Source organism: Hemiscyllium ocellatum, chromosome 4, assembly GCF_020745735.1.
Source record: "Hemiscyllium ocellatum isolate sHemOce1 chromosome 4, sHemOce1.pat.X.cur, whole genome shotgun sequence".
In the NCBI taxonomy this organism is placed as follows: domain Eukaryota; kingdom Metazoa; phylum Chordata; class Chondrichthyes; order Orectolobiformes; family Hemiscylliidae; genus Hemiscyllium; species Hemiscyllium ocellatum.
In genome coordinates this window covers 102,674,017-102,701,063 of record NC_083404.1, presented here as the reverse complement: position 1 = coordinate 102,701,063, position 27,047 = coordinate 102,674,017, and the positions used below count along the sequence as shown (strand labels likewise).

Below are 27,047 nucleotides of genomic sequence, written 5' to 3'. Positions count from 1 at the left end.
AAAGATGTGCAGATTAGGTGGATTGGCCATACTGTAGTGCCCAGGCAAGATAGGCTAACTGTGGTAAATATGGGGCTATGGGGAAAGGGTAGGATGCTCTTCAAGGGACGGTATGGTCTTGATGGGCAACATTGCCTCTATCTGTACTGTACAGATTTTACATTGTGTAAGTCAAAGCAGAAGCTGAATTAAATTTCATATTTGGAATCACCCAGTTTGCAATTGAAACTCCAACACAAGATGTCAGCAGTGATCCATTATGTCAAGTTGCATCTGAATTTTGCATCTCATCAATTCACCAAATAAATCCCTTAAATCTGATCTGCCATTCAGTGAAATCTTGACAGACCCAAAAAATCCTCAATTCTATGTTCTTGCTTTTTCCATGTAACCCTTCATTCACTGATTAAAAATCTATCCATCCAAGTCTTGAATATACTTAATGATCCAGCTTCAATTGCTTTCTGCAGTAAAGAATTCCACAGATTCACTTCCCTCAGAGAAGAAATCCCTTTTCACCTCCAATTTAAGTGTGTGATCTCTTATTCTTAGATGATGTACTCCTGTCCCAAACTCTCTGCACATGCACGTGTGCACAGATACCTGCACAAAAATTGGAGGTGTAGTGGACAACGAAGAGGGTTACCTCAGATTGCAACGGGATCTTGACTAGATGGGCCAATGGGCTGAGAAGTGGCAGAGTTTAATTCAGACAAATGTGAGGTACTGCATTTTGGGAAAGCAAATCTTAGCAGGACTTGTACACTTAATGATAAGGTCCAAGGGAGTGTTGCTGAACAAAGAGACCTCGGAGTGCAGGTTCATAGCTCCATGAAAGTAGAGTCGCAGGTAGATAGGATAGTGAAGAAGGCGTTTGGTATGCTTTCCTTTGTTGGTCAGAATATTGAGTACAGGAGTTAGGAGGTCATGTTGCGGCTGTACAGGACATTGGTTAGGCCACTGTTGGAATATTGCATGCAATTCTGGTCTCCTTCTTATCAGAAAGATGTTGTGAAACTTGAAAGGGTTCAGAAAAGATTTACAAGGATGTTGCCAGGGTTGGAGGAAATGAGTGATAGGGAGAGGCTGAACAGGTTGAGGCTGTTTTCCCTGGAGCATCGGTGGCTGATGGGTGACCTTATAGAGGTTTACAAAATTATGAGGGGCATGGATAGGGTAAGTAGACAAAGTCTTTTTCCTGGGGTCAGGGAGTTCAGACTAGAGGGCATAGGTTTAGGGTGAGAGGGGAAAGATATAAAAGAGGCCTAAGGGGAAAATATTTTCACACATAGGGTGGTACGTGTATGGAATGAGCTGCCAGAGAAAGTGGTGGAAGCTGATACAATTGCAACATTTAAGAGGCATTTGGATGGGTATATAAATAGGAAGGGTTTGGAGGAATATGGGCTGAGTGCTGGCAGGTGGGACTAGATTGGGTTATGGATATCTGGTCGGCATGGACAGGTTGGGCCAAAGGGTCTGCTTCCATGCTGTACATCTCTATGACTCTATATCAGCTAGAAAATGTCCTGCTGGAAAAGCGCAGCATGTCAGGCAGCATCCAAGGAGCAGGAGAATCGACGCTTTGGGCATAAGCCCTTCTTCAGGAATGAGGTGTACGTGCCAAGCAGATTAAGATAAAAAGTAGGGAGGAGGGACTTGGCAGAGGGGCGTTGGGAATGCGATAGGTGGAAGGAGGTTAAGGTGAGGGTGATCGGCCGGAGAGGGGGTGGGGGCGGAGAGGTCGGGAAGAAAATTGCAGGTCAAGAAGGCGGTGCTGAGTCTGAGGGTTGGGACTGAGATAAGGTGGGAGGGGAAATGAGGAAGCTGGAGAAATCTGCATTCAACCCTTGTGGTTGGAGGATTCCGAGGCGGAAGATGAGGCGCTCTTCCTCCAGGCATCGTGTTGCCATATTCTGGCAATGGAGGAGGCCAAGGACCTGCATGACCTTGGCGGAGTGGGAGGGGGAGTTAAAGTGTTCCGCCAGGGGATGGTTGGGTTGGTTGGTTGGTGTCCCAGAGGTGTTCTCTGAAACTGTCCGCAAGTAGATGGCCTGTCTCCCCAATGTAGAGAAGGCCACATCGGGTGCAGCGGATGCAGTAAATGATGTGTGTGGAGGTGCAGGTGAATTTGTGATGGATATGGAAGGATCTCTTGGGGTCTTGGAGGGAAGTGAGGGGGGAGGTGTGGGCGCAAGGTTTGCATTTCTTGCGGTTGCAGGGGAAGGTGCTGGGAGTGGAGGTTGGGTTGGTGGGGGGTGTGAATCTGACTCCCTTGTCAGGTCCACACCCTCCACCAACCCAACTTCCACTCACGGCACCTTCCCCTGCAATTGCAAGAAATGCAAAACTTGCACCCACACCTCCCCCCTCACTTCCCTCCAAGACCCCAAGGGATCCTTCCATATCCATCACAAATTCACCAGCACCTCCACACACATCATTTACTGCATCCGCTGCACCCGATGTGGCCTCCTCTATATTGGGGAGACAGGCCGGCTACTTGCGGAAGGTTTCAGAGAACACCTCTGGGACACCCGCACCAACCAACCCTAGCTCCCCGTGGCGGAACACTTTAACTCCCCCTCCCACTCCGCCAAGGACATGCAGGTCCTTGGTCTCCTCCATCGCCAGACCATGGCAACACGACGCCTGGAGGAAGAGCGCCTCATCTTCCGCCTAGGAACCCTTCAACCACAAGGGATGAATGCAGATTTCTCCAGCTTCCTCATTTCCCCTCCCACCTTATCTCAGTCCCAACCCTCAGACTCAGCACCGCCTTCTTGACCTGCAATCTTCTTCCCGACCTCTTTGCCCCCACCCCCTCTCTGGCCTATCACCCTCACCTTAACCACCTTCCACCTATCGCATTCCCAATGCCCCTCCCCCTACCTTTTATCTTAGCCTGATTGGCACAGCTTCCTCATTCCTGAAGAAGGGCTTATGCCCGAAACATCGATTCTCCTGCTCCTTTGATGCTGCCTGACCTGTGGCGCTTTTCCAGCAACACATTTTTCAGCTCTGATCTCCAGCATCTGCAGTCCTCACTCTTTCCTCTATATCAGCTAGGTCTAGGCAAAAGTTATAAGCATTCACAACCATTTATTCATATGGATTCAAACCAGGAATCAATGATTCACCTTTTGGACTCACTTGCTAAGTTTTCATAAACAATTCACAAATAGTTTAGTATGTTATGTTTTTGAAAATTAACTGGGAGAAGAAAGAAATTCAAGTCCCAAATGTCAGGAAAGACTTGCAGCTTTTATTCTAGCTTTAGAGCTGACTAAAAACCATCTTCCATATTGCTGGATGTGGTCTGGTGAAAGGACCTGAAACATTAATGGAAATATCCTTAACAACATTGCATGAATAAACAAATTATTTTAGAATGTGGAAAATAATATATAAGAAGTGTGATCAATCACAATTCTCACTTGTAACAAACAACTTACCATTAGTTAAAACTCACACAACACCAGGTTATAGTCCAAAGGTTTAATTGGAAGCACTAGCTTTCAGAGCACTGCTCCTTCATCAGATGGTTGTGGAGTACACAATTATAAGACACAGAATTTATAGCAAAAGTTTATAGTGTGACATAGCTGAAATTATACATTGAAAAATACCTTGATTGTTTGTTGAGTCTTTCATCTGTTTGAATACCATGATAGTTTCACTCCTTTCATATGTAAATGGCAAAACGTTGTTTTTAAAGTTACATTCTCAGGTTAACTGTAACAGTTGGTGTTCACCAGATACTATGTTGAAGGTGTTAGCCCCCTGTGTTCTCTGTCTGTGCCATAATGTTTGGACTGATTCTAATCTAAAAAAATTAGTTAACAAGAGTGTTACATGAACTTATGCAGTTTTTGAGCAGAGTATAATGTAACTTTGCAAGTACAAATTCACTCCACAAACATATATGTATATGTGTGCATGTGGGTTTTTGTGTGTGTGTATGTATAGGAGTCTGTCTGGATTGGATTCACATTGTGAATGTGAGAGAGTGTATATATATATATGTGTATGTGAGTCTGTGAGGAGGTGCATGTGTGAGTGTGGGAGTGCTAGAGACTGCTAGAGAGAAAGACAGAGACACACCTCCTAATCCAAACAGACAGCCAGACAGAGAGAGAGAAAGACAGAGACACACCTCTTCGCCCAAACAGACAGAGAGATGCTTCTTACCCAGACAGAGAGAGAGAGAGACCTCCAAACCCCCAGACCCAGAGATACGTCCTACGTCAGACAGAAACAGAAACATACCTCCTAATGCAGAGAAACAGAGACCTCTGAACCCAGAGAGACAGAGACACCTCCTCTTCCAGAAAGACAGACAGTGAGACTTCATTCCTGATGAAGGGCTTTTGCCCGAAACGTCTATTTTCGTACTCCTCGGATGCTGCCTGACCTGCTGTGCTTTTCCAGCGCCACACTCTCGAGAGAGAGACATCTAACCGAGAGAGAGACCTCCTAAGCTAGACAGACAGTAGGACACCTTCTTACCCAAACAGAGAGGAAGAGAGATACCCAAACATTGTAACCCAGATATTCAGTCTGCCAGACAGAGTGATACCTCCTACCCCAGCCACACAGACAGAGTGGGAGAAAGAGAAACACACACACTTCCTAACCAAGATAGCAGGAGCTGGCCCAAGATATTCAGTACACAAAGAGATACATTTACTAATCTAGACAGAGATGGAAAGCCATCACTTCACTCAGATCAACAGATTACACACAGAAACACTCTTAACTAAGACAGAGGCACCAGCTAACCCAGATCAACAGCACAAAGAGACAGAGAAAATTCCGAACCCAGCCTAGCAGGACACACAGAGAGGCATCTCCCAGCCACCCCTATCAGGAGAGAGAAAGAGATAGCTCTCAATTCATCTTGAGACTCGTAGATTGAAAAAGCATCCTGAATCTAAACTGTAGCAGATGAAAGAGACCTTCTTATCCAGCCCAGCAGGACACAGAGTGGAGAGAGAGAGAGATTGAGTAGGTTATGCCTGTACTCAGTGGAATTTAGAAGAATGAAAGGCAACCTTACTGAAATATTACAAGATTCTTTAGAGGACTCAAAGGGTACATGAGGAAAGATTGTTTCCCCCTTGGGAGAGACTGGGACCAGAGGGCATAATCGTAACAAGGGGCTTAAAACAAGGACGTGGAGGATTTTCTTTCTCTAAAGGGTCAATTATTCTTTGGACTTTTTTTCATCCAAAAAGGCTTTTGAGGCAGAGGTTTAAAATATATTCAAGTTATTAGAGTTTAATAACTTGAGTATAATTCTCGTATGCTTAATATAACATACTTAAAATACTTAATAAGTATAAGGGAATCAAGGATTGAGGAGGAAGGCAGCAAAGTGGAACTGAGGATTACCAGATCAACCATGATTAAGCAGTGAATCAGCGGGGAACTATGTGCCGTACGGCGGAGCTGCAGCCGGGGGACAATGTGTCGTACGGCAGAGCTGCAGCCGGGGAACCATGTGCCGTACGGCGGAGCTGCAGCCGGGAGACCTTGTGCCGTACGGCGGAGCTGCAGCCGGGAGACCATGTGCCGTACGGCGGAGCTGCAGCCTGTGCTGTCCTGTTTCTCTTCCTCCCTGGAGCAGTGCTGACTCGGTATTGACTCTGTGTTTCCCGGTCGGAATGATTAAGGTGAGTACTGGGAGGACTGTTGTCTGCACTATCTGGTGCTTTGACCCTACTCTCTCCAGGTACTCCAACCTAAGTATTTAATCCCTGTTACCGCTCCGATAAACTCCCCCAGACTGACATCTCCTTCCGAAAGTGGGCTGCTGTCCCCACATGGACGGGATCCTCCAGCTGCTGAATAATCGGCGCCTGATAAAGGCCTCAACGCGTTTTTAACAGCTTTCCCAACTCGTTTCTGTTCCCCCGCCGCTTCTTTTAAATGAGTACAATTTAGAACATGAATAGGATGTAGTCATTGGGGACATAGAAGGATACCATTTGGCCACTCGAGGATATGCCAGCTCCCTTCAGAACAATCATTCCATCCCATTCCCCTTCCCAATCACTGTAAGGTCTCACAGTGCCTGTTCAATCTCCTTTATAAATCATTGATGGTCTCTATTTCCAACACCCTGATGGGCAGCATCTTTAAGGTCATTTGTACTTGTTGCTTTAAAAAAGATTGTTCCTCACTTTCTCTCTGTTTGTCTTACCCAAAGCTTTAAATTCTGTGTTCCTCAGCCCTTGCACCATCGCTTAGTTGGGGACAGTTTTTCCTTGTCTACTTTATTCAATCTTGTCACAGTCTTTTACAGCTCTTACTAAATCTCCTTTGTTTCAGGAGAACAACCCCCAACTTTTCCAAACTAACTTTGCAGTTAATATCACTCATCCATGCAGCCATTTAGGTAAGTTCCCCCTGCACCCTCAACTGTGATCACAAGAACTAGTTGCATAATCTCTCCGTCTGGAAACTTATTGTTTAGAAACTTAAAAAAAAGTTCTCTGGAATTTTTCTTTGAGCAGACCAGAGCCAGCTGCAGCAGATCGGGAAGCATGAGTTCATCTGGTTGAGGAGAGCACAGGATTTCGAGGGCTGAGTGACTTTGTAACCTTGTGTTGTACTTTCACACCCGACAGGATCATCTCACCTTCTCTACCAACTACCATTTTTCACGCAAACTCTCTTTGCTGAAGTGTTTTTGAGCAGACCCAATTATTCTCAGGCTTTTGAGTTGAAAATGTGTTGCCGAAAATGCGCAGCAGGTCAGGCAGCATCCAAGGAGCAGGAGAATCGACATTTCGGGCATGAGCTCTTCTTCAGGAATAAAAATATCCTTTTTATTCTCAGGATATAGTTTGTTTTTTTAATCTCTCACCATGGCATGTAAGAAAAGTACAGCAAAACGTAAGCATGTTACACTTACAATATCAGAAAAGGTTGAAATCATAAATAAACTAGATCAAGGTTCTGCAGTAAAAACGTTGTGTGAGGCATATGGTGTGGGAATCACAACAATTTATGACATCAAGAAGCAACGTGAAAAGCTATTTAAATTCTGTGCTGAAAGTGACACAGTTCAAGGAATTAGTGAGCGTAAAACGCTGCATCGTGCTAAGTCTACTGACCATGATGATGCCCTGTATAAATGGTTCAGACAACGTCGTAGCGAGGGACTCCCTATTTCAGGGACAATGCTTATGGAAAAGGCCAAACAATTTCATAATGATTTGAAGATTAATTCTGTGTGCGAGTACTCTCAAGGCTGGTTGCAGAGATTTAAGCATAGGCATGGAATTCATCTGAAAGAGACTGGTGAAAAGAGCTCTGCAAATACAGAGGCTGTCAAATGTTACATAACTGACTTTGCAAAGTTGATGAAAGATGAGGATCTTAGCCCTGAACAAATATATAATGTGGATGAGACAGATATTTTCTGGAGATGTTTGCCACAACACAGGCCTGTTGGTACAGAGGAAATGATGGTACATGATTACAAGGAATCAACAGAAAGACTAACTGTGCTTGCATGCACAAATGCTGCTGGAACACATAAGTGTAAACTTTTGGTTGTTGGTAAAAGTCCTAAGCCTCGTGTTTTCAAAGGGATGAAAATTATGCCAGTGCTTTATGAAGCTAATAAATGTTCGTGTGTTACCGAGGAAATATTGAGCGACTGGTTCCATAATCATTTTGTTCCAGAGGCTCGTGCACACTGTCAAAAGGTTGGTTTGGCTGCAGACTGCAAAATTGTTCTTCTTTTAGACAACTGTGCACCTCATCCTCCTAGAGAGCAATTAGATGCTGACAATGTCTTCCCTACCTATCTACCCCCTAGTTGTACATCTTTAATTCAGCCAATGGACCAAGGAGTTATTAGGTCAATGAAAAGTCACTACAGGAAGAGTTTTTTACGTCGTCTTGTGACCAGCTACAATACTGGTGGTATTGATGCCTTTAAGACTGCCCTCAGTCTCAAAGATGCTATATGGTGTTTGACAAATGCATGGGACAGTGTAACGAGGAGAACCTTACAAAATGCCTGGCGTAAATTGTGTCCTGAAATTATATTGAATGATGAGGACATGGGTGAAAGCTCTGACGCCTTTAGTTTAAGTGAAACCAAGGCAATGGTGACTGACCTCTTGTGTTGTACTAAGCAAATAGGAAGTGACTTGGATGAGGAAGACATTTTGGCGTGGTTAAATGGTGAAGATAATACTTCAGTTGTACAACAAGTAACAGATTCAGAGATAATTGAGGGTGTTTTACACTACAAGTCTGAGGATAGTGACAACAGTGATGAAGAAGACAATGTTACTGGGGATAAGATTACCTTGGAAGAGGGAATCAGTCTAGCTTCCCGCTTCATTCGTTTTCTTGAGCAACAAAGTTTTGTAAGCCAGCAAGATGTAATGCACATACACAGGATCCAAGAGAAGTTGATAAATGAGCAGCCGAAACACATGAAACAAATGAGGTTGCAGCAAATGTTTGATGAAGTTGGAAAATCCTTTGCGCACACACCATTAGCATCACTGAGCTCGATCCCATCAACCAGTGGACGCGATGACACAAAGGACCCAGACTTGACTGCTCTTGTCATCAATTATCATCCACTCTCTCCTACACCTCTTCTAAATATTGGTGAAATAAAGCAATGTATGGAATAACATACATTTATTCCCTTTACGTCATCAACAACATTTTGATAAAGTACTTTGGAACTGGACATGAAAAAGCATAGTTGAATAAGTAAAATAATATTTATAAAGTAGTAACAGAATTGAGAAGTATTTCATGTTTCATAAAAAATTTTATATCCATGATGTTTTCCAATCCTATTACTTTTGATTCAGAATTCTAATATCCATTCTCCAGAAATGGCTTGGTCCCAAACATTGTAGACTCGAAAGGTTGCAGTATGGCTTAATCAGAGCTTTATAAGGGTTCAGCATAAATTCATTTTGTATTTTTGTATACTCCTGTTTATGAAGATGAAGATCTGATATGCTTTGCTAACCACTCTCTCAATATGTCTGAAACCTTCAATGGTATATGCATATGTACATGATTTTCTCATTGTTCCTGCACTTATTTAGTTTATGCCATTAAGTCCTTATTGCCTGATGAATCACCTCTCACTTCTGCGTATTAAAATTCTATCTCCCAGTTGTTTGCTAGATTATGTCCTTGTTCGTGGTATCACTGTTGGCCACAACACCTATTACTTTCCCGCACTGTATTTATCAGAGTGCTGTGGTTTCAGCCATTGAGCTCTGGGGTAACACTACAGCACATGCAGTTTGGAGTTTCTTTCTGACCCTTAACCATCTTTATACCCATGTAACCACTGTCCTTTTCAATTTTGTTAACAAGTACATCAGACCTTTCAAAAGTACATTTAAACAGTCTGCATCAAGGAACCCTAGTCAAACATGATTTACTTTTCACAAAGCTAATGTTTCTTAACCCAAATTTTTCCAAGTACCAATAATTTTGCATTTTGTCTCAAAAGAATTCCCTGTTGTCAATGTTTTTTGGTCAGGTCTGCAGTTATTGAGTTCTCTAAACATAGGTATTAAACATTTTTATGATTCCAATTTTCTGGCAGCACCCCAGTATATGGTAAGGAGTTGATGATTGTGGCCGGAGCCTGGGTGATTTTCACCATTACTTCCATCAGAAACCTTGAGGCTATGCTCCCTTTTAGTATGATATTTGTCAGAGAGCCCTAACCTCCATAACCACCATAGCTATTCTAAAGATTGCCCATCCTCATTGCTGGCCTGGCAGCTGTGTCACTTTTTATGTTAAAAATGTATGAATTGGTCTTCAAAGGGCACCTTCTATCACTGTCCTACTAACATCGACAGCCTCCTCCACTACATTGACATAGCTTCACTCTAACAGGTGAACAATCTGATCATTCAGTGCTCGATAGCCTCCTGTTGGCCCTCTAGTCACCATCTTTAATTGGTTGGTGATGGACACACTGTACTTCTGGTTAAAACTCGTGTTGCACATCAGGCGTATTTGATGGGGTCAGGACCCGGAAATGTACCCGTGCCAGAGTTGCAATTCCAGAACGAAAATTCAGCCCATGATCTTCATTTTATATTTTTATCAACTATTTCAAATCTGTAAGTATCCAAAGGGTTAATGCTTTGAAACACGTAATTTTAACTTTAGCATAACATTTACCACAGTTCTCATGAATACAACTACTATTTACTCATTACGTTTATTGTTTACAGGTTCATGTTAAATTGAACAAAAATGTCTTCACTGTGCCACCGCATTTGTCACCGATGGTCTTCATTGAGAATTGTTGGTCTAGTTTGGTCTTCAAAGCAAGAAATAAAAGTGGTGCCTGTAGCATCCTATAGTCTTCAAAGTCGCTTTGGTTTAGATGCACGTCAACGCCTTTTGACTCAAAAACTCTGGATGTTGAAAAGATCTGACTTGAATTCTTCAGCATCAAGTTTGCCACCAAGTAAAGAAGATGACAGTGGATACCGGTTCACAGAAAGCTGTATTTTTCTAAACACAGATCATACCCATGGCAAAACAGAACTGCCTTGTGTGGTGAAAGATGTACAATCTGTGGGTAAGCTATGTTTTGTTTTGTTGAATGCATTCAATATGTAAATTGACATACATTTAATACATTATAGAACAACTAGATGCTGACAGTTTCTTCTTCATAGATCACTCCACTAGTTGCACATCTTTAATTCAGCCAATGAACCAGGGGTGATCCATTAGATCAATGAAATGCCATTGCAAGAATATTTCAGCACCTTCATGTGAACACATACAGAACGATGGTGTTGGTGCCTTTGACCTGGGTTCATCTTCATTTGACATTCAGCTGGCTGGGTCCTAAACTCTGGAACCCCTCCCTAAACCTCTCTATCTTTGTCTTCCTTTGATCAAGTCTATCTTACTGGCACCTTGAGTGGCTCAGTGTGAAATCTTATTTAATAGCCTGAAGCTCCTTGGAATATTGTATTCTGTTAAAGGTGCTTTTTAAATGCCTTTGTATCAGTTATCCATAATTAAAATGTGCTTTTAGGTTTTTATCTTGTGGTACCTCAGTCAAATATCAATTTATTTTTCTAATAAGCTGAAGTCTTAAACATCCGTAGACTACTTGACCAACTGAGGTCAGCACCATATAGTCTAAGATTAGAGTAGTGTTGGAAAAGCGTAGCAGGTCAGGCAGCAACCTAAGAGCAGTAAAATTGACATTTTGGGCAAAATCCCTTCATCAGGAATCTCAAAACGTTGATTTTCCTGCTCCTCAGATACTGCCTGGCCTGCTGTGCTTTTCGAGCATTACTCTAATCGTGACTCTCATCTCCAGCATCTGCAGTATCCAATTTCACCTATCACATAGGCTTAAGCCTGTTTTCACCTGAGATTTAGATATATATTGCTATCCCTTCCATGTACTTGTGATGTGATTGTGTTCAAACTACAGACAAAACCTATGCAGTGCACACCCATGAGGTAGCAACATTACAGGTACATAAATCCTGCGTGATACTTGTAATGTCCCTAAATTGTATGAATGAGTGATGCACTACATTGTACTTTTATCGAGCTGAAAGAAATTACATTGATTAGTTCCAGTAACATTCAATGGAGCTATACATGTCTCATAATGGAGTTTCCTGATTACATACTTACAGGTCTTACTTTTGAATGGTGTTAAGAATCACATTAGATCTGAGAAGTTCTACAACATTGACCACAAATAAAGTGCCTCATGATTGTTAGGAAAGTAGGAAGGTTAACAGATCACAACAGCAAGGTACTGTGGATGCTGGAAATCGGAAACGAAAACAGAAACTGATGGAAATAAACAGGTCTAGAATCAAAAGCAAATTCGGACAGGAGTGGGGGAGAATGGATACTCAATTCTGAGGAAGTCTGCTAACAAATTACAGAAGGGCATTAATAAACTTGCAGAGTGGAAAAATAATTGGCAAATCAATTTCAACACAGATTATATTTTCTAGGGAAAATAAGGAGGTCACTAATTACTTGGAAGGTGCAGTCTACATGAGGTGGAGGTACACTGTAAAGGGGTCCAGGGAGAATAAATGCAACAATTGCTAAAAGTTGTGCCAAAAGTTAGCTAAGTCATTAAAAATGAAGTACACCAAATATTAGTTTTATTTCAAGAGGGACAGAATTGAAGAGTAGGGAAGCTATGCTCAACCTATATCAAACCTTGCTTAGACTACACTGAGTGTATTGCATATTGTTCTGGTCATTATATTATGTAAATTGCTGTACAGCAACAACTTGTATAACATCTGTAATGTAATGAACAGGCACTTCACAGGAGCATTATAAACAATGTATGTCACAGAGACAGGTGAGATATTGGATCAGGTTACCAAAAGGGTTCAGTACTCAGAAGTGTCTTATCAGAGAAAAATAGAGTAAGACTGTAAAGAATGCAGAGAAGAATTATAAGGATGATACCATAAAGGCATGGATAGACATAGCAGGAAAGGATTAACAGATGAGTCTATTATTCTTAGGCAAAAAGGCTGAAAGGAGACCTTTAAAATTACTAAAGATTTTGATAGAGTGCTCACGGAAAGTTGCTTCTTGTGGGGAAGAGCATAACTACAGGCCATCAATATAGGATGTCACCACATTCAAAAGGGAAATCAAAAGTAACAATCTACCTGAAGAATTGTGAAACTCCCTGCCACAGGATTTGGTTAAATCCTATAGTTAAGAATTCAAGGCACAGGTAAACAAGCAGATTTGGGAGAAGGGAGTAAAGGTTTGAATAGGTAAGGTGAGAAGGTTCAAGTTGAACAAAACCACTGATATGAAACAAACACAGTTAATGCTGGAGAAACTCAGCAGGTCTGGTAGTATATGTGAAAAGAGAAACAGAATTAATGTTGAGTCCAGCATGATTTTTCAGAACCACTGGCATTGACTGGTTGACCCAAATAGCCCATTTCTGTGCCTTATAATTCCATGAAATCTACTACATGTGTGGTTAAAAGAAAAAAGTGTTAAGTATGAAGAGGACTTTGCATCTGTTCTGCTTTACAACTGTACTCTTCAGTTAATTTAATATTTTTATTCAAATCTCAGAATTAGATGTTCCACCTCATTCTCCATTTGATGAATTATCTGAAGAAGAGGCTTTGCAAATTGAGGCAAGTCCTTCACTCCCTCCTACCTCATTTACCTTGTGTGAATATGTTGACCAGTCAGAGACGCTAACCAAGCTGGTCCTTCTAGGTATGTAATGATTCTATGAAAATAAATCTAAATAATTAAAGTACTTTGGGGGCATTGATGCAGCAGACTCTCCTAGCTGACTCTTCCTCACAAGTGCTAGCTATCTTTATTTGCCCAAGCTTCATGGTTAATTTTCTTTTATTTAACTTCCACTCAAGAATTAAATTCTTGTGGATTGCAGACATCTGAAACGAGAGGAAAGAGGACATTCAGTCCACTGAGTATTTCCAATACAGACATGGTGTTATTAAGAATTACGATCCCAAATGGAAAGTAACTCCTAAAAGGTGCAAAAACATAGGAAAACAGCTGGACAGTACTGGAGAAAAGAAAATGAGGTTGATGATCCTTGATAGAAAAAAAACCTCTTGCAATCTAAGATAGTTCTGTGCTTATTTGACTAACTCTTTCATTACTTTTAATATTTTTTTTCAAATCTCTCCAAAGTCCAGTTATTTAGGTGAAAACATTTTCTGCTGTCTAATTCTATGCTGATAGCTAGGAGATTTCAAAGTTGGTATTATTCTCATGGCCTTTCTCTGACCTTTTTTAAGTTCCTGTAATTCTCCATCACAAAACAGGTCTCGAACCATACGTCATGTTCTGAATGAAGCCTAACTGCATTCTTGTGGAAGGATGTTATGGTGATTTTGTTCAGCATTAGAATATGCATGCATGGATTCTATTAGCTTTTATTAAAGCCTGATGGCTCTCATCATAAGTTTTTCGAGTCTTGTGGGGAAATTTCAAATAGGGAACACTCATCATTCACTTTGACGTTACTTGTTTCTTCATCTCCTAGATCACGTCCTCTAGATTCCCTGTCTGTGCTAGTGTATACCATATTCATTCAAACTCCACATATGAACAAATTTTTGTTAGAATTCTGGACAAGTAGTATTGCTGTGTACAAAAGTATGCTGTTAACATCTATAAAAGCAGAATGCCTTTCTTTTAAACTAATTGTCACAGCCAGAAAACAAATAACTGTGATTAACATTGTGCTGTATTGATCAATTTTCTTATAAATCCTATCTTACAGGTGTAGATCTGTCTAAACTAGAAAGGCGACCAAATGTGGCCAATATGCTATTAAGACTGGATTTTAACAGAGATGTAAAAGAGAGACTTCTGTTCCTAAAAGATATAGGAGTAGATGATCATTTGCTTGGAGCATTCCTCACCAGAAACCCCTTCATTCTGACTGAGGATGTGGAGAATCTATGGATGAGGTAATGTAAGGGATATTGAGATCTATCTAGCATAAGAAATACAAAGAAACTGGTGGCAAAGAAAAAATCAGAAGGGAAATCTAGCTAGAAGCAGAAAACAGAGCTATTTCCAAGAATGACAAGAATGCATAATAGGTAAAAAGAGGTATTCGCCCAATAAATATCAATGGAGAAATGCCATCTAAAGACGGAAAAAAAGCTGAAGTACTGTGGTTCTCTGTGGTTCTTAATGCTTGTAAAATAAAATAGTGGGAGACTGCAAGACTTGGCCTGCAGTTTAAAGATTATGAGACATAGAGTCTTGGTCATTCCAGCATGGGAGGACATGATTCAGACTTTTGAGTCCAGTTCTAGGAATGTATTTGTCGTTGTGAACTTCATACATATCTTTGTTATTGCCAAACTAATCTCTTCCAATGAATCTATCCTTCACCCTCTAATCTTTTAGCTTAGGCAAAATGTTGTACTCCTTCCTATACCAAGTCCTGATCACTTGTCACTTCTTTTCTTTATGAACATCTTGGATCCCAGCCCCTCTGTCTCAACTTTAAAATTATGATTTATTCCCCTTTTACCTCTCCAATCCCTTCAGCAATATAAAACAACTCAGCGACTCTCCTTTCCTCTGGATCCAGCGTTCTGGGGGATCCCCCTGTCCCAACCTAATATTGTTATGTCTTTGAACACTCCAGAGTTCACTCCTTAAACTTTCCATCTTCATTTTCTCTTATTAAGAACCCCTTGAATCAAATGAGTTTGAGCAAAATTTTCTTATCTTAATTTCTCTTGAGTTTGATTTTTTTCCCTTATAAATATTTTAAAATGTTTTTTCTCAACAATTGAGTATTGTAGAGGACCAGTGTGAATCCAAGTTGATGTGGCAGTAGCGGTAGTAGTATTACCACTAAATTGATATAATAATGCTGCTTTATTTACAGGGTATTAAACAAGTCTAGATAAACTACAATTAAAAGATAATTTTGTTAAAGCTACAAAGATTGTTGAGATAAAGTTCATTAAGAAAAACCTATTAACTAACTGGTATGTCAGGACATTGTTTGTGGGATTACATAGGGTGTACGGCACAGTCACAACCAAACCGACTGACCTAGTTAACATCAAGGCTTATGTTCCACTCTCTCCCCTTCCCACATATCCTCATCTAAATCTGCCATTATAACCCTTCTCCATCATATTCTTCTGTAATTTTCCTTAAATGTATTTGTATTATTCAATTCAGACTGTCACAGTGGTGCAATTTGTATATTCTCACAACTCTGGATAAAGAATATCCTTCTGAATTCCCTATTAGACTTCTTGGTGCTTATCCCGATGATGGAAGTTATGTTCTTCCTCACCAGTGGAAAAATGCTCTTTGTGTATCAAAATGTTTCTCAATTTTAGAAAGCTTTATATCGTCACTTACGGCCCTCTTTGTTTCATAGAGAAAAGAGGTCTAGCCTGTCAATTTTTCCAATAAGAATGCACACATCAATTCAGATTTAGCATCAATCCCATCCTTTTCTATTCTATCCCTCGCTAACATATGGCATGGTTTTTAGTGTTCAGGTGTATTTGTATTCTGAAATATCCCTTTGTTCCTCCTTCCCATTAAGACATGTCCATTCAAAGTAATAAATGACCACATTATGTTTTATCAAAAAAACTACCTCACATTTATTATTCACCTATGTTGAACTTCATTTGCTAATTATTTGTCCATTTACAAGCGTATTAATGTCCTCCTTAATTTGTCCAGTCCTCTTCAATGTGGTTTATGAATAGCCCTTCCTCCAATTTGTTGCACTGAAGTTGGAAGTTATGTTTTTGATTCTGAAGTCTGAGTTGTTCATGTAAATTTTGAATAGCAGCAATACCAATTCTGATCGTCGTGGAACACTACTTCCCATTGCTGCAACTGAGATTAATTACCAGTTATTCTCACTCTCTGCTTTTAGCCTTGAAGCCAGTAGTAATCAACTCTGCCCTCTGCCTCTTGACTCCATGATTTCTTAGCTGTCATCAGTCATTGTACCAAATAATCAGATAAATAACATGTTCCCCTATATCCTAAAATAAACTTTGTAAAATCCAAATATAGATGCAAGATGTTTGGTGATATCTTTGGTTTAAGTATCCTTTTTTCTCAATTCAGTACTAATGGTTTTTCATTTTCTTTTAGAGTACAGTATTTGCAATCAAAGAAATTCAGCAAAGAAGCCATTTCAAGGATGGTGTCAGGAGCCCCTTATTTGCTAAATTTCAGTGTGGAAAGACTGGACAATAGGCTGGCATTCTACCAGAGAGAACTGAGATTAAATGTGCAAAAGGTACTGCTGTCTGATGAATTTTAACACTGTGTATATGTGGCTGTCATGAGGGAAGTGAAGCAGTATGTGTTGAGACTTGATGCTATGGGCTGAGGAGACCTTCTATAATTGCTGTTTCTGTAATCCAGTCATGGACACAGAATAACCAAACCTTAACGCCACTTAACATGTATTTAATCATTATCATCAATGTTACCCATAGCATGAGACTGTTAATTGGATGGCCTGTTAATGGGCAGTCTTGATTTTAAAGTGATGCTTAATTACTTTGGCATTTAAAAGAAAAAAGGAAACCTTGTTTTACTTGACACCTTACCATATTTCAAAATACTTCATCTGAAATGAGTTGCTTTGAAGTGCATTATAGGGGTTGTACAACAAAGATACCATAAAGAACAGTGTGACGGACGATTAATTAATTTAATTTTGGTGATCTGGAGAGATTGACCAGTGTACTAACAAAAATTCCTTAATATTCACAGGTCTGACATGAAATTTTTAATATCCAACTAAATCACTGAGACAAGAGAACCAGCCTCAGTTTAACACCTCACCAAAGAGTGACTCCTTCAATAATACAAGGCTTTTTTAGTATTGTACTGGTCTGCCAGTTTACATGGTGTGTTGTTTTTCTGCAATAGACCTTGAGTTGTCAACATTCAGACTCCATTGTAAGAGTGTTTTAAACTGAGCCTTACTACATTTGTAAGAAGTAAGAGTTATATGAGACAAGTGAATATTTTTGTTGCGACAGCATGTTACAATATGATATGAATAGTTGACAATGTAAAAGGACAAGGTTATACTTTGTTTTGCACTGGCGACAGGCAGCATTCCTTTTTCATGGGATCCGCATCCTCGTTGTTACAGATTCCTGCTGAAATTCTGTTTAGAGAGTCTTTGGTGAAATACTTATTAATCTGAGGTTGCTGAGACCTCTCTCTTTTGCACACATACTCAGTACCATCTAGTAAAATGAATCTAGCTGAAAAGGTTACCAGGCAGTTGTCCATTACCTTCTTGATGCGTGCGAACATCCTAACAAGTGAATACTATCACCACCCACTCTCTCTCTCTCTCTTTCTCTCACACACACACACACACACACACACACACACACACACACACACACACACACACACACCCCTTGGAATTCAGAGCATTTCAAGTGCACAGCTGAGAGAAAGTTTATCATATGGAGAATCCTTATTAAGGAATTACACTCGAATGTTATAGCCCATCAAGTTGGAACTGCAAGTGGATCTTTATGTTCCTCTAGCAGAACTTAATATGGTTTTATTGTAAATATACAGCTAACAGAGTGCTTACTTTTTGCTGTTTGTGGTAAAATCAAAGTAGATTTGAACTCTAATGTGAATTTTTCAAATGTTGAAATGCCTTTTCAGCTGAAATTAGATTAACATTATTCTTCATCAGTATTGCTGTTTGCTTTTGCTATGCTAGATGATGGCCTACAGCATTCTTCTATGTAACAGCTATACAATGCATTTTAAGAAGAGAAAATATCCCATGAGACTTTTACGAATTGTTTCCAAACAAATTGATTGTTGTGCCACATAGAGAGAATACAACAGAAATCAAAAGCTTGGTTAAACCAATGGAAGAATCTTCTGAAAGGAAGAGAACAGTCAGAGGGGTTTATGGAGAAAATTGTAGCACTTTAAGGCTTAGCAGCGAATGGTGACACAGTTGAGGGTGTTGAGAAGTCAAGGCTCAAGTCAAAAGAAGTAAAAGGAGAAATTACTGGCAATCTTCCATAGATGAGCATCCGTGGAAAGAAAAGAAACATTTAAGATTTCAGTTCGATAATCTTTCTTCAAAACCGGACAAGGTTGCAGATGGAACCAATTTTAAGCAACAAACAAAATGTAGAAATGATGAATGTTGGGAATGGGAAAAGGGAAGGTAAGTGCTCTGACGGAAGGTGAGAGAGATTAATTGTAATGAAAGGGTCGATAGTTCACAGCAAAAGGTGATGGACAGTGGCATGAGCAGAGGAATAATGAATCTAAGGCAAAAGACGCTGGAAACATTCAGCAGGTGTTATATTCAATTTAATTAGTAGTGAATTGATTGGACACTTGGTGATAATCTAGAGCAAGATTACAAAGGGCAGTACAGTGGCTCAGTGTTCAGTACTGCTGCCTCACAGCGCCAGTGACCCAGATTTGATTCCAGCTTTGGCCAACTGACTGTGTAGAGTTTGCATGTTCTCCCCGTGTCTGCGTCGGTTTCCTCGTGGGTTCCGATTTCCTCATATCCAGAGATGTGCAGGTTAGCTAGATTGGCCATAGTGAATGTAGGGTTACGGGATAGGTTCGGGGATGGGTCTGGGTGGGATGCTGAATGGAGAGTCAATGTGTTGATGAGCTGAATAGCTTGCTTCCACACTGTGTAGGGGTTCTATGAATTTATTCCCCATTCTTTCTAAATGAAAAATACTATTTTATCAAGAAAAAGTAATAATGGGTCTTCATTCAACCTTTCGCTCTCACCAGATTAGATTCTGATAATGGATCTTTATCTAAATGTTAACATTTTTTTTTCCAGAGTCTATAAATTCTGTTTTTCATTTGCATTTGACATGTTCTTCTCTTTTTACCTTAAATTTTAATTTGAGTGTCTTTTATTTTCTGCTAGACACGTGATCTGGTCACCCGTCTTCCCAAATTGTTAACTGGCAGCTTGGAACCAGTCAAAGAAAATCTGAAAGTAGGTGGAATGACTCCTTTTTTTCCCCCCAAGAGTAAAGGTATTTACAAGACGCTCGGTCCCTCTGTTGCCTGTGAGATATTGATCCTCTTTCTCCTGCGAGTCTCAGCGAGCAGGATCACACAACCCACATCAAATTGCCTTTGCTGGAAAGCATCTAAGTCTCAAGACGGTCATCCCAAAATCCCTAACCCTTTCATTATGCAATTATACTTAATTTATATCGGAAAAAGATTAACTTTAAACTCATACACAAAAACATAAACATTACAAAAGTCAAGGCAAGAAGTGTCCTAATCTTAAATGCAATAGAAATCCCAAGATTTCAACATTAAGTTTACAAAGGCAATTTCTGTTAAAAAGATTAATACTTCAAATAATGCATTTTACAATTTGTATTTCAACGTTTCTTATTTAAAAGGAAAGCCATTACAAACAGTTACATGACAAGCTCATCTTGACTATGAGCAGAAAATGCTGGAAATAGTCAACAGGTCGTACAGATTTCCTACTTCCTATTTTTGAACCAAAATTGAACCGATTTAACTTTGACTATTATCTAACGGCTGTAGTAGCTAGTTTTCCATTCAGTTGTGCCAATTTTATCATTGCAAAGCTCTCCCTCAGGCAATTTTGTTGTTTTCCAGGTTTGTCGGATTGAATTGGGATTTCGTGATAATGAAATCCAGCACATGGCAATCAGCGTCCCCAAACTCCTCCTGGCTAGTAAGAAAAAATTGACTCAACTGTTTGATTACTTACACAATACCATGGGAATCCCCCACCACCTAATTACAAAATTTCCTCAGGTATGCATGACATTCTGTTCACCTTTTTATGTTAACTGTACTATGTCCTAATCTAACAATATTCCAATGAATCCAGGATCATGATTGAAGTAATTATTTATTGCTTTATTAATATTGATTCCTTTTTAGATAATGAGAAATTATTTTAAAATTAAAATGGCATTACCACAGCACGTTTCAATTGAATTGGACCAATGCAGTCTGAGAAATGAATTTCCCTCTGCAGTGTCTCATTCAATGAAACTGTGCTGATAATAAAGACTTTATAACATGTAAGTTTGCAAATATGTTTAGCTGTAGTGAGGGAGTGCATAATAGCAACCAACCTAAGAACAGCCTACTATTCCTACAAAATGTAAAAGGGTTATGAGTCAGTCACCTGGTCAAACCTTTCAGGATTTTTTTTTATTTCTGAGCTCCATCATTATCAGGGTCTGTGTTCGCATACGAGGTTGGATGGGTGACCAGCATCCTCTCCTTGCATAGACTTGTGTGCACTATTGATGTAGGAATGGTTATTATTTTCTTCTCCCTCTTCCCCCACCACTTTACACCCCAGTTTCCTTCCAATCTTTGCCAAAACCCAAAACCTCTCCATTCAACACCATGAGGGAACACATCTCCTTACCATCAACATCTTAACACAATCAGTGGTATAGAGATTTATTAATTTTTCACAAAATATCTTGTCTATGTAATTTAATATGGATAAATAGTTTTTCTTGTCATATTAGTGACTGTAATTAAAGACTTCAAAATTATTCATTTTGAATATTAACTTATTGGCTTTGGTGTTATAAAAGAATGTGTGTTAAGGTGATGGAGAAATGTTATTACTTATTATTTTTGTTACAGCATGTGTTGAGAATTAACTTTCTGCATCTAACTTTTAAAAAAAACTTTATTCTTGCCTTAGGTTTTTAATGCAAAATTTCTGAGAATAAAAGACAGACATCTGTTTCTTGAACACTTGGGACGAGCGCAATATGATCCAACTCAGCCTAACTACGTCTCACTGGATAAGTTGGTTGCAACACCTGATGAAGTATTCTGCGTGGAGATAGCAAAAGGCACATTGCTGGACTTTGAGGCATTCCAAAAAACACTTTAAATTCTGTTAAATGGTTTCAATATGTGCTCATTTACAAAAAAAATAAGTAAATGTAGAGTCATGACTATTTTCCTGTATATCCGATAACTAAATCAACTACTTCCAGACCAGTAGTTTGCTTAGTAGCAATAAGAGAGCTATCTGACAGTGAATCCAAAAAAAAACTGTAATTCTTCTGAGTGCAATTGTCAATTTTGCCTCTAGTTTCATTACTCTGAATCAGTCCTCATTGGGAAATGGATTTAACTTTCCTCGAACTAATTTCTGCGGTCAATGCTTGCCAGAAAACTGCTACCTTTATCCTTTTATTATGAGCAGGATTTATTCCAGGGCCAAGAGGTGAATATTCTACACATTTGGTAAGAATATTTTAATGGCAGTTGGACTAAGAATTTCTCCCAAAAATGTTGAAAATTATGTGAATTCTTTTGAAAGCCACCGGGTTAAAATTCAATAATTTCTTGATGCAAATAGGTATTTATATTTGTGAAATGATGCAGTGTTATTTGGCTCTGAATAATCTTGAATGTAGATAAACTGTAACTTTGCAACTAATATTCTAAACCCTTAGTTGTGTATTTTGACTTGCAGCTAACCTAAAAAGCAATTGCTGAAGGTAGACAGTGCCTCTATCAGGATTGTACATAGGTCAAGACAATGTTTCTTGAGCTGCTGTTTTATTTCAGTGAAACTTTGAAGGCTTTTACTCAACAATTATTGACAATGGTAGACATGTTTTTATTCAGCAACGTATATTATCACCTCTGTTGACCTCTCCACTACTTCTGATCTGCCACCTTTTTTTTATCCAATATGGAGCACACAGAAAATTCCCCAGTTCTCTATTGGGTTTGGTAACATATGTGACCTTTCATCAGAGCACACATGTAATTCTGTTCTCTCCACAGATGCTGCCAGATCTGATAAGTATGTCCAGCAATTTTTGTTTGTCTATCAGATCTTCAGCGTCCACAATATTTTGTTAATCTTTTATTGTCTTTGAGACACAGCTACAAATTCCATCACCACTGATGCCATTCTTCTCTTTGGTCGCTCTGAAGCTAAATTAAACTATTAACTTGCAACCCTGAGCTGAGAGTCCAACTCTGTATTCTATATATGACCAAGAGTGCTTGCACCACTGTCAAATGATCTGTCTCCGCCTATTGCTGAAATCATCATCCATGAAGATATGTGCCTTACACAAAATCCCAAAGCTCTTTATAGCTGATTAAATTCATTTTTTTCCTGAGAGATAAATGTGGGAAAAATGGCAGCCAAATTGTATGCTGAAGGCTCCCACAGCAACAAAATAATATTGAAAAGATAATGTGATATTTAAGGATGATTATTAGCTAAGACATTGGGAATAATTCTTTTGCTGTTTGAAATAGTGCCATAGGATCTTTAATGTCCGACAGAAAGGATAGATTAGGCCATAGTTTAATGTTTCAACTGAAATATAACATTTTCTTCAGTACTGCATTGGATGTGAGTTTTGTAACTCAGGTCCTGAGGTGGGACTTGAATCCATAACTTCTGACTTGAAGGTACTGACTGAGCCATAGCTGTCACTGTCACATGTAGCTGTTACCTTTAGGTTTAATTGGTTCAGTGCTCTCCTAGCTACCATCCCTTTAACCTCAGCTACTCCAAAATTATGTTGCTTCCATCCTAACTCTTAAAAACTCCTGTTCACGCAAGACCCTATGCTTGTCACTTTGAAATTCTCATCTTATTTTGACATGTCTTCATGGTCTTGGCTCTCCCTCTCCCTGCACCCTCCAGCCCAATAATCCTTAGGCATCTGGTTTCTTCAACAGAGGCTTCTTGCAAATCTCCAATTTTCATTAATCCACTTTGCAGCTGTGGTTTCAGCTGGCAAGGACCTAAACTCTCCGTCAACCATTTCCAACAGACTGTCTCCATCTCTTCCTTTAACATGTTCCTGTTTACCACGTGCCTTAATATTTTTGAGGAGCTCAATTTCAAGTTTTGTTTGAAAACATTCTTGTAAAGCTCCTTGGAACATTTTAATAAAAGTGCTATTACAGATTCATATTGATAAATGTATTTAACCTGCTTGATTTTCTTCACAGCAGTCAGACTTAAATACGATTGGAAGAAACTTTGCTGCTGAGCATTGAAGTGATGAATGACCAAGTGTAGGGTTTGACGTATCCTATTTAAGATGGCACTTACAGTTTATCTTTCATTCCAGGGATATGTGCTTTGCTGCCTAGGCCAGCATTTATTGCTCATCCCTAATTGTCCTTGAGAAAGTGGTGATAGGCACCTTGTTGAGTGGTCCGTGTGTTGTAGGTCAACCTGAGTGCTGTTAGGGAGCGAGTTCCAAAATTTTAAGCCAGTGGCACTGAAGATATAGTTACAAGTCAGGAATGCAAGTGGCTTGGAAGAAACATGCAAGTGTTGGTGTTCCCATGTGCCGACATTGTCCTTTGAGCTAATAACAGTTACAGGTTTGGAAGGTGCTTTCAAAATAACCTGATGAGTTACTTCTGTGCAAATTGTAGATGTTGCTGTGTATCAGTGGTGGAGGGAGTGAAGACTGCTTTATACATAATCTGTTACATGCTGGGTAAAAATTTGTCTACCTCAGCCTTCACCACACTTAATGACCCAACCTTGACAGCTCTCTCTGATGTACAGAATTTCACAGATTCACTATTATGAGAAGAAATTCCTTCTTGTATCTGTCTTAAATGGGCATTACATTACTCCTGAGTTTATGCTCTGTGGTGCCAGACTCTCCCAAAGGGAAACAAGCTCTTCTCATCTACCCTGCTAAATGTCTCAAGAATCATATATGTTTAAAGACAGTCTTTTCTCAATCTTATAAACTTTAGTAAGTATCAGCCCAACCTATTCAATATTTACTGTTCAGAAAATCTCTCCCTACCGAAATCAACTATGTCTCTAATGTTTCTAATGCCAGTGCTTCTTTCTTTAGATAAATGCTTCAAACCTGTTCCCAGTATTCTAGATTTGACCGATTAGTGCCTTGTATGTTTTAGGAAGACCTCTCTTTGTACTGCAGCTTTCTGCAGTATTTTTCAATTTAAATTAGACTTAGTTCTTCTGCCTACAAAAGTGCACGACCTCACATTTTCCACATTATCTTCCATCTGTCCAGTTACCTAAGCTTTCTGTATCCCTTTGTTGACTGTCATCTTCAATACGTATCTTCTCATCTGTTTCAGTGTCATCTGCAAACTTGGCAATAGTACTTTAACTTCCATCACCCAAATCATGAATATATATTGCTAATAACTGTGGCCCCAGCACTGATCACTGTGGCATTCCACTACTTCCAAGTTGCCATCCTGAATCTGCCCCTTTTATCCCAATCTTATTCTTCTACTCATTAGCCAATCACTTGTCCGTGCTAATATCCCCAACACCATCTCATTGAAATATATAGGATTTTTCAGGGGCTTGACAATCGTTTCCCCTCATGGGGAAATCTAGGGCCAGAAAGCATCGTCTCTGAATGCTAATTTAAAATTGAGATAAGGAAGAATTTCTTTTGAAGGTTCAGAGTCTTTGGCATTGTTTGCCACAGAGAGCTGTGGGGTTAGAGTCCTGAAGTCTCTTTAGGGATGACATAGTAATGGAATCAAAGATTATAGGAAAGAGCAGGAAAGTGGATGTGAGGAGTATCAGATCAGCCATAATCCTACTGAATAGTACAGCAAGCTTAAGGAACTGAGTAGCGTATTCTTGTTCCTATTTCTTATGGACTTATTGTCCTAAGTCTATTCTTAAACGTCTGCACAAAGAAGAATAATCCCAGTTTTTCAGATTTTTCCATGTAACCGAAGTCTTTAATACCTGAATTAAAAACAGAAAATGCTGGAGAAACTCAGATCTGGCTGAATCTGTGAAGCGGGAAAGTGAGTCAGCATTTTTAACCCAACAACTCTTCAGAATGTCTTCAGACTCTTCTGAAGAAATACCTTTGGATCCAGAATATTTACTGTTTTTCCCTTCAAAAATGCTGCTGGACCTGCTGAGTTTCTACAGCATTTTCCTGTTTTATTTCAGACTCCCAGTATCTGCAGTATGTTTCTTGTTTTTATTAACTACCTGCTTCAGTTTTACTAATGCTCCAATGTACCTTATTTCAATCTTTGACATTTTTATTTAACTGTGGTGTTTAGAATTGGCTGCAATAGTCCCCAGTGGGGACAGAACAAGTGTTGTATAAAAGTTTAGCAAAACTTGGTTTTGTGCACTGCCTCTATGTATGAAACTAAAGTTCATAAATTCCCTTTCAGTGACTTCTTCAACTGGACTTTCTTTTCCACAAATTTTGTACTTACAGCCTGGGTCCACTTCAGAACTGACTTTAAATTGTACCACTTGAGTTTATATTATCTTTCCTTATTATTCTTCCCTAAAGCCGACCATAGGTCTCTGCTTTAATCTGATATGTCTGATATTTCTACCATGATCCCGTTGTATTCCTCTAAAGTTTGATGCTAATCTCCTTACAACAATTCCAAAGTTTGGGAGAAGATTTGTAGCTCGGGTGCTCGTTGTTGTGGTTCTGTTCGCCGTGCTGGGAATTTGTGTTGCAAATGTTTCATCCCCTATCTAAGTGACATCCTCAGTGCTTGGGAGCCTCTTGTGAAGCACTTCTATGATGTTTCCTCTGGCATTTATAGTGATTTGTACCTGCCGCTTCCGGTTGTCAGTTCCAGCTGTCCGCTGCAGTGGCCGGTATAATGGGTCCAGGTCGATGTGCTTGTTGTTTGAATCAGTGGATGAGTGCCATGCCTCTAGGAATTCCTGGCTGTTCTTTGTCTGGCTTGTCCTATATTAGTAGTGTTGTCCCAGTTGAACTCATGTTGTTTGTCATCTGAGTGTGTGGCTACTAAGTATAGCTGGTCATGTCGTTTCGTGGCTAGTTGGTGTTCATGGATGCGGATTGTTAGATGTCTTCCTGTTTGTCCTATGTAGTGTTTTGTGCAGTCCTTGCATGGAATTTTGTACACTACATTGGTTTTGGTCATGCTGGGTATTGGGTCCTTCTTCCTGGTGCGTAGTTGTCTGAGGGTGGCTGTTGGTTTGTGTGCTGTTATGAGTCCTAGTGGTCGCAGTAGTCTGGCTGTCAGTTCAGAAATATTTTTGATGTTTGGGAGTGTGGCTAATCCTTTGGGTTGTGGCATGTCCTCGTTCCGTTGTCTTTCCCTTAGGCATCTGTTGATGAAATTGCGCGGGTATCCGTTTTTGGTGAATACGTTGTATAGGTGTTCTTCTTCCTCTCTTTGCAGTTCTGGTGTACTGCAGTGTGTTGTGGCCCTTTTGAACAGTGTCTTGATGCAACTTCTTTTGTGTGTTGGGGTGGTTGCTTTCGTAGTTTAGGACTTGGTCTGTGTGTGTGGCTTCCTGTATACATTTGTGGTGAATTCTCCATTCAGTGTTCGGTAAATGCTAGAGGAAACACCACAGAAGCGCTTCACAGGAGGCTCCCAAGCACTGAGGATGTCACCTAGACAGGGAACGAAACGTCTGCAACACAAATTCCCAGCTC

General features: G+C 39.8%; 2 protein-coding genes across 3 annotated transcripts; both read left to right on the top strand.

Moving 5' to 3' along the window:
- The first annotated feature begins 5,520 nt into the window (after window positions 1-5,520).
- On the top strand, window positions 5,521-24,467 carry mterf3 (mitochondrial transcription termination factor 3). 2 transcript variants are annotated; one of them, XM_060823697.1, is made up of 8 exons: window positions 5,521-5,675; window positions 10,251-10,603; window positions 13,126-13,275; window positions 14,318-14,507; window positions 16,690-16,837; window positions 19,499-19,570; window positions 20,218-20,379; window positions 21,296-24,467. In XM_060823697.1, exons 2-8 carry the CDS (start codon window positions 10,273-10,275, stop codon window positions 21,488-21,490), a joined length of 1,248 nt encoding a protein of 415 aa, XP_060679680.1. In that variant the 5' UTR covers window positions 5,521-5,675; window positions 10,251-10,272; the 3' UTR covers window positions 21,491-24,467. The 2 variants fall into 2 exon arrangements, with proteins under 2 accessions (XP_060679680.1, XP_060679679.1); XM_060823696.1 differs by lacking the exon at window positions 5,521-5,675 and adding an exon at window positions 9,497-10,136.
- On the top strand, window positions 5,684-8,666 carry LOC132815230 (jerky protein-like). The gene is made up of 3 exons (XM_060824043.1): window positions 5,684-5,734; window positions 6,334-6,400; window positions 6,519-8,666. Exon 3 carries the CDS (start codon window positions 6,873-6,875, stop codon window positions 8,664-8,666), a length of 1,794 nt encoding a protein of 597 aa, XP_060680026.1. The 5' UTR covers window positions 5,684-5,734; window positions 6,334-6,400; window positions 6,519-6,872.
- Window positions 24,468-27,047: the final 2,580 nt, after the last annotated feature.

What these genes read in the sequence shown, in the direction of transcription:
- LOC132815230 (XM_060824043.1), top strand. Translation starts at nt 6,873, where the DNA reads ATGGCATGTAAGAAAAGTACAGCAAAACGTAAGCATGTTACACTTACA.
- mterf3 (XM_060823697.1), top strand. Translation starts at nt 10,273, where the DNA reads ATGTCTTCACTGTGCCACCGCATTTGTCACCGATGGTCTTCATTGAGA. An exon ending in CAGTCAAAGAAAATCTGAAA is followed by an intron (nt 19,571 to 20,217) that starts GTAGGTGGAATG and finishes GTTGTTTTCCAG; the next exon opens with GTTTGTCGGATTGAATTGGG. An exon ending in TAATTACAAAATTTCCTCAG is followed by an intron (nt 20,380 to 21,295) that starts GTATGCATGACA and finishes TTCTTGCCTTAG; the next exon opens with GTTTTTAATGCAAAATTTCT.